This window comes from Heterodontus francisci, chromosome 8, assembly GCF_036365525.1.
Source record: "Heterodontus francisci isolate sHetFra1 chromosome 8, sHetFra1.hap1, whole genome shotgun sequence".
In the NCBI taxonomy this organism is placed as follows: Eukaryota; Metazoa; Chordata; class Chondrichthyes; order Heterodontiformes; family Heterodontidae; genus Heterodontus; species Heterodontus francisci.
The window spans coordinates 113,178,134-113,185,630 of NC_090378.1; the positions used below are offsets into that span (position 1 = coordinate 113,178,134).

At 45.5% G+C, this 7,497-nt stretch overlaps 1 protein-coding gene across 7 annotated transcripts in view; it reads right to left on the reverse strand.

Moving 5' to 3' along the window:
- LOC137373081 (uncharacterized protein KIAA1614-like) overlaps positions 1-7,497 on the reverse strand; it is a 72,027-nt gene that overhangs the window by 54,571 nt on the left and 9,959 nt on the right. For all 7 annotated transcript variants that reach the window (XM_068037934.1, XM_068037937.1, XM_068037935.1 and 4 more), the window contains exons 2-3: positions 5,886-7,002; positions 1,306-1,378 (exon numbers count right to left, since the gene is read on the reverse strand). In XM_068037934.1, coding sequence (XP_067894035.1) covers positions 1,306-1,310 — 5 coding nt within the window. In that variant the 5' untranslated portion in view covers positions 1,311-1,378; positions 5,886-7,002. The remainder of the gene's footprint in view (positions 1-1,305; positions 1,379-5,885; positions 7,003-7,497) is intronic.

Genomic DNA, 7,497 nt, shown 5'->3' on the forward strand with positions numbered 1-7,497 from the left:
ACACAGTAAATGAGCAATGAGTGGCTTTTAAAGAGGAGATGGTTCAGTTCAGGTACAAACAGGACCAATTCTCACAAGGGGGGTTGGGGGGGGGGGGGGGCGGGGAGGAAGGGAAACGAGAGCTAGAGTTCCCTAAATGACTAATGATATAGAGATTAAAATGAGATAGAAAAAGAAGGCTTATGAAAAATGTCAGGCTCATAATACAGTAGAGAACCAAGCTGAACACAGAAAGTACAGGGGAGAACTGGAAAAATAACAAAAAAAAAAGCAAGTCTTTACGCCAGCAAAACAGAATTGACTTTGCAACTTAAGTGAAGACTCCTTCCCCCACTATCCAGTCACCCCTGCAAGTCCGTGCACATTGAACTTAAAAAAAAATCTTTCATGGGATGTGAGCACCACTCGCAAGGACAGTACTTGTTGCTCATCCCTAATTGTCCTTGAGGACAAGATAGGGCTTGGCCATGATGCCTCCTGATGGTTGAATAGCCTACCAGTGCCAATTGCCCAGGCTTGCACATGAAAACAGGGCACTTGGGATGACACCCTCAGGGCACTAGTGATCGAGTACCTTGTACACCAGTACAAGAAGAGATCTTCATTATGGAAAAGAGGAACACTGCTGCGGAAAGGAATTGAGTATTTCAAAAAAAATACTTACGACATACTATTATAAAATACTGGCTCCCCTAGTGGGTTAGAGGTATAACTTTTATATTATACCATAGCATCATCTAACTATGCTTTTGACACAGATATTAGTTCAGTGCACCAAGAACTATTTGAGCTTTTTTCCATTGATTTGAAAAGAAAATGTCAGCACAACGATCAGAATTATTTGTTTTATTTTAAAATGACTACTATATTAAGTTTTAAAGCAGTTAAAACAAGGAAAGAATTATATGGAAGGTTAAGGGGTGACCTAATTGAAGTGGTGAAGATGATTAAAGGATTTAATAGGTTAGATCAAAACTATTTCCTCTGGGTGGGGGAGACCAGAATAAGGGGGTGCAACCTTAAAATTAGAGCTAGGCTATTCAGGGTGGAAATCTGGAACCCTCTCCCCAGTTAAACCTTTCCAGACAGAGATTATTAGATTTTGGTTGGGTTAGGGTATCGAGGTCTGTGCAGAAAAAGTGGGCAAATGGCATCAAGGAGCAGGCTCGAGGGGCTGAATGATCGACTTCCGTTCCTGTGTGAGGTCCCAGTGCAAAGAGCTCAACATCTGGCACAGCAGCTAATGCTTCAGCCACCAATCCCTGTAAATCGCACGAAAAAGCTCAACAGCAACCTGCTCCTTACCTCATTCCGCGATCAGACTCCTGCAGTGAAATCCCTGAATCCCAGTCACTGTCACTCTGCGCCGTCTGGCAGCCTGAGAAAAGGACACAGAAAAACCAATTGTTCAAATCAATGACTTGGGACCACGATGTCAAAATCGCTGCCAACATAAAAGTAGGAAATAGTTTCAGAAAACAGAGCACTGGGCAGTTAAAGACTTAAGGAGGACAAAGACAGATAGGGGAAGGGCAGGCTGGGGGCAGCTGCAAGTTAATGAGGAGAAGTGTGAAGTACTACAGTTTGAGAGGGAAATCGAACAATGAAAGTGTATACTCAATGGAGAGCAGGTGTGTGAATAGCAGGATCAAAATCAGTGTGTGTTGCACCCATTTTTTTGAATGTGAAATGGGCAATGTAGGGATACAGTGCTAGTCTGCAACATTCAGTCGTGGACAACTCTCTGCACTGGAAGACCAGCAAGTTTCGGGCAGACCAAAGAGCATCTTTCACCGAGTTGATGGTCCTCCAGCAGCAGTTGATGTTTGTCTCGGTGTGCGTCCCTGAGAACAGCCCATAGAGCACAGAGTCCTGTCATACAGAGCTGCTCGGGATGAACCTCGACAAAAACCACTGCATCTCTTTCCACACCTGCTTTGCAAAGACACATTCCAAAAGGTGGTGGGCAACAGTCTCATGCAGAGGTGGTGAGACTCCGGACATGCAGGAAGGATCTGACGGGGAGGGACCTTCTCACCACCAGCCTAGCTGTGTCTTGGTGCTTGTTTGAAAGTTCTGGTGATGAAAGTTCGTGGTACGGCACGGTCCAACTGAATGGAGTGTTGCGCGGCAATGTGGTCAGACCCATCCTGCGCAACACCGGGGACAGATAGAAACTCAACACATAGTGCACTTGGTGTTTGCGTACTGGGGATCTGTTCAGCTGCCTAGGCCCCGAGGTCTGGGATGCTCTCCCTAAACCTCTCTACCTCCCTCACCTGCTCCAGGTGCTTTCTCAGCTGCCATGGCAGTGACAGTGTCTGATTCGACAGGTTCTGGTGACAACTGTTCCAGACAGCGAGCGGTATTTTCAGATCAACCTGGGCTAGGGTCTCGAATTCTGCCACCTCATTGATACAGTCTTTAAAATAAAGCCAGCAGTAGCTCTGGGGCCGTGCGGAGCTGCTCTCTGTAACCAAGTCACCAATCAGCAGACAGAGTGTCGCAACCCAGTCCCCAAATGTCAACAGCGGAAAGATTGCAAGATTTCGCAGCTCTCTTGGCAGCTCACTAGTGAGGCTGGATTTGGCTGAGAAGTTGCATCTCTCATGATCAAATTGCAAGAGTTGACCTGTCTGTCCTTAAAACCCACCTCTCTGACCAAGGTTTTGGTCACCTGTCTTAATGACTCCTCCTTTGGCTCAGTGTCAAACTTTCTTGGAGTGAAGAGCCTTGGGTCGTTTACTATGTTAAAGGTGCTATATAAATGCACGTTGCTGTTTACTACTACATTTGTTTCCTTCAGGAGCCTGAACTGCGTTCTGAAGATGAAAGGGAATATAAGGGTCCTTCGCTCCTGTCTTCTCCGCACAGATACCCACTCACCTGCTGGGTGTTTCCAGTGCTTTCTGTTTTTATTTTAAGGACACAAGGGCCCAAATGTTGCGGTCAGTGGCAAGGCAGCGGTGTTCGCTGCTGACTGCACAGAGAAATCCAAACTTATCTGGTTCATTGGCTGCAGCGAGAACTTCCACTTCTTGTTGCAGCACGCTTCAACGTCAAAAAGGATGTGCAAGGCCTGGCAGAATGGGGTATTGCCTGTGAAGCCACGCACCCCCACCCTAGTGACATCACCAGCTGAAGACACGCCCCTTGAGGAGAACCTTCAGCTCAAAGGCATGTGATGAAAGAGGCTTTGTCCACACGGTTACATAAACGTTAAGGCACTGCTTCACAATGATTTTATTTAGATTGGATAATTCTGTGATACAATCTGTCACCACTGACCAGTCTGATAGGATCCCAATGCTGCTGTGACCCCTTGCTCTGGCTTAATTAACAGTAAAATCTTTCATGTCTCTTAATAGCTTATTAACAAAATCTGAGGTGCACTCTCCTCCCTTTCACATTCTGATTTTCTTTCCAATGCAAAGTGGAAAAGGGTTGACCTTCAATAAGTAGATGGGTGGTACAGCACTGATTTACGCATCTTTACAACCAGAAGTTCACAGCATCAGTACACATTGATTGCGGACTGCAGAAGGGACGGTCAGTTTGAGACATAGGCACATTTCAAAAGATCCACTGTTTGGAAATATCTTGCACATTTAATTGCATTTGTGAAAGGCACTTTAGGTGAAGGGGATTGTTAATTAAGAGTGCAGGATCTCCCCGAGCAGGCTCTGCACCTGCTAATATCAGCTTTAAAAAATAGGCATGAAAATCATGGTAATTTCTGAACGATCAGCTGAATTGTCGAATTACAGGTCCCTGCCGCTTTAGAGCAGCTTGGCAGGACCATCAGCATCTGCTCCTCCGGAACCCACTGAGGCACACCACAATCTCTGGTTTGCGGTGCAGGCGTGCAAACGTCGGACGTTGCGGCCCTCAATAGTGGTGGACAGCCCAGCCTTGACAAATGCAACTAGTAAATCTTTGATATATTTTATATCTTAGATATATTTTTACACCTCAAAACAGGGAAGAGGCCGATTGATTGAACAGATTAAGCAGATGCTCACATAGGCTAGATGAAAACCCTGCCTCAAGCATTCACCAGCTTGTAAATAGGTGCAGGCTTCTTTCTTTCTGCTCCTTATATTCTGCTGAGGACAGTGTTTCACCGGTGACGGGTCCAGAAAATAAAGACTCATTTGTATAGCGCCTTTCACAAGTTCAGGAAGTCTCAGTGTTTTACAGCCAATGAAGCACTTCTGAGATGTAGTTACTGTCGTAATGTAGGAAAACACAACAGCCAATCTGCGCAGAGCAAGCTCCCACCAAACCGCCATGAGGTAAGGGCCAGATAATCTGTTTTTAGTAACAGAGCCATGGAGCACAAAAACCACGAACTCATGCTAAACCTTTATAAATTACTATGAGCACCACACTTTGAAAAAGATGTCAAGGCTTTGGAGAGAGTGCAGGCGAGATTTACTAGAATGATACCAGGGATACAGAACTTCAGTTATGTGGAGAGACTGGAGAATCTGGGATTGTCCTCCTTGGAGCAGAGAAGGTTAAGAGGAGGTGTTCAAAATTATGAACAGTTTTGATAGACTAAATAAGGAGGATCTGTTTCCACTGGCAAAAGAATCAACAACCAGAGGACACAGTGTTAAGCTAATTGACTAAAGAACCAGAGAAGAGACGAGGATTTTTTTTTAAATGCAGTGAGTTGTTATGATCTGGAATGCACTGCCCGAAAGAGTGGTGGAAGTAGATACAATATTGGTTAAATACTTGAAGGGGAAAGATTTGCGAGGTTTAGGTTTAATGTCTCACCCAGAAGAACCAGGGAGGGTGCAGTTTCATACTCCCATGAGACATACATGGAGACTGACTACTCCCCAGCCCCTTTCCCCAACAATGCGAATCACAGCTGCCCATAGGACAGTTGCCATAGTGAGCCTTGGCTGCAGATGGGAGAGCAGTGCAAAGGTGAACAACTCAACATATGCCAACTGTGGCTCAGCATATGGCTCTCATCTCTGAGTCAGATCGATCATGGGTTCAAGTTTCACACCAGACACTTGAGCACATAATCCAGGCTGACCCTCCAGTGCAGTACCCAGGGAGTACTGCACTGTCGGGAGAGGCCGTTTTTCAGCTGAGTCCTTAAACCGAGGCCCCGTCTGCCTCTCAGGTTTATCATAAAAGATAACATGGCTCTTTTTGAAGAATAGCAGGGGAGTTCTCCCCTGTGTTCTCGTCAGTATTTATTCCTCAAGCGACATCGCTGAAATGATTATCTGGTCATTAACTCAGTGCTGTGTGTGTGATCTTGCTGTGTGCAAATTGGCTGTTGCATTCCCTACATTACAACAGTTACTACAATTCAAAAGAACTTCCATTGGTTGTAAAGTGCTTTGGGATGTCCTGAGGTTGCGAAAGGTGGGATATAAATGCAAATCTTTCTTTCAAATGAAAAGACACCTCTGGAAAGATGTGCAAATGGGTTTGGTGACTTGCTAATGGCTGAAATGCAAGAGGAAAATCCGAATAAGCTTGTCCCTTTGAACAGACCACATATAGGACTAGATTTGTAACTTGCTGACACAGCATACACTGTGGCTCGAACAGTGTCGAACCTGCCCAATTTTAATTTCCATTATCAACTCGATTGTGGACTCTCTCTCTCACATTTATTTAAGCTCACTAGGGGCATGAAAGTCAGCAAATTTTGAACGGACTCAAAGCCAAAACCTTGTTGTAATGGAGCTTCACTGATGGTGTTAGTTAGGGAATCCCGTGATATGGACTCATACAAAAGTAATGAAATGACCGCATGAAAGAAGTACAGGGAAAGTACTGTGCAAAAAAATACATTAAAGGAGGATTAAATATTCCAGAAACTCTCAAGCAGCATGCAGGAAAGAGTTTACCTTGCTTGATACACTTGATCCCAGGAGAGATTTCATCCAGCAAATGTGGTTGGAATTGGCAGCCAAGTGGTGCAGGTTTCTCCTGGAGCAGACTTTCCACGCCAACAGCAGGCCCCAGCTGGGAAGGAGCAGATCTCAGCAACCGCCTAAGGTTGGAACGGTTCAGCTCCACCTTTTTCTGTCAGAGATAACAAGCTGGCATTACTGCTGATGCTCTCCCAACTGTCTGTCCTCCAAAGGCCCTCCAGATGGCCAAGCTTGCTTACATTACATCTGTTTGCAGTCCACTCTCCGCACTTCAGTGTGGAGCTGTCTGAGCTATCATCCCTTGACAGCTCCTCTGATGGGCCCCTAAGTCCAGAGCAATTGCTGTAATCCACGATCGGGACACTCCGAACCATTAGCATTCCAAGTTTCCTTCTGGAGAATCGCATTATCAAAAGTATCCACTCTATCACCCGACGTTGGGTTTCCTGTTCCAAGAACTTTCCAGAACCCTTTTGGAGGACTCCAGTTCTTTGTGTTGCATTTTTCAGGAGGATTCTCCTCATTCAGCTGAGGAGGGTTTTCCGAGTTGGCCATTGCTGCCGCCCTTCTCGACAGACCCTGTTTTGTGCATTTGCTTAAGGCGTTCCTGCCTCCATCGAACTCACCCTCCTCACAGCTAAGGATCCTGTCCGTTAAGTAGGTGCGCTTCTGTAAACCAGAGCTCAGCTCTCCCTTGTACCACCTATCTCCCTGGCCATCTCTTGAAGGGATACCGTCTCTTGGCTTGTTCCGTTCAGGACAGGCTCTGTTCTCTGAATATTGGGCAGCAGCTCTGCCTGTTGACACCTGTTACTTTTCAGGACCTGCTTATTGGTCTGGAGGGCTGAGACATTTGGAACTGGCGTCCACTGATAGGATCCAGGGTACTTTTTGGAGAAGTCAGAGTATGAGTTTGTCTCCGACTTTGCAGGCAGAATTTGCCGCACTCTTCCCTTTGTGAGGAGTGGGCCCAATGTTACTGCGACAGTCATGTGACCTTGAAAGCTGCCCATCAGGTGAGACACCACTTTCTGCCATCTTGATATCCCACTATCACTTCCAATGACGGCTTGCAACAATTTAAACGTATCTGGAAAGCACACAAACAGAATATCAGACACAGGTAAAGTGTTCCTTGTTTTATGGTGAGACTTGCAGGATTTCATGAACACCAACTTGTTATACTAATTAAATGCCCAGAACAGTAGAATCTGAACTCCTGAAGACCCCGCCCCCCCCCCCCCCAACCATGCCCTTGAAGGGAGATAAATTCAAAACGAATCTGTAGGGGGAGGAAATAAAAATAAAAAGGCGGGCCCGTAATGCTCAGAAATTTTTTAATTAAAAAAATATTTTTAATCTTAGTTATTTTTTCTTTCAATATATAATCTGCAATATTTCTTGTTGAGTGCCATATCAATGTCAACCAGTCCCTTTAAAAGAGCCATCAAGAAGGAGTTGATTTTTCTGCTTGGTATTGGGAACATTTTTGGGGTCTCAATGGACTGTTCAGCATTTTGTAATTTCACCGCAGCCAGCGGTGAAAATTCAACCTCCTCCTTCCCCCTCCCTCCTCCTCCCCCTA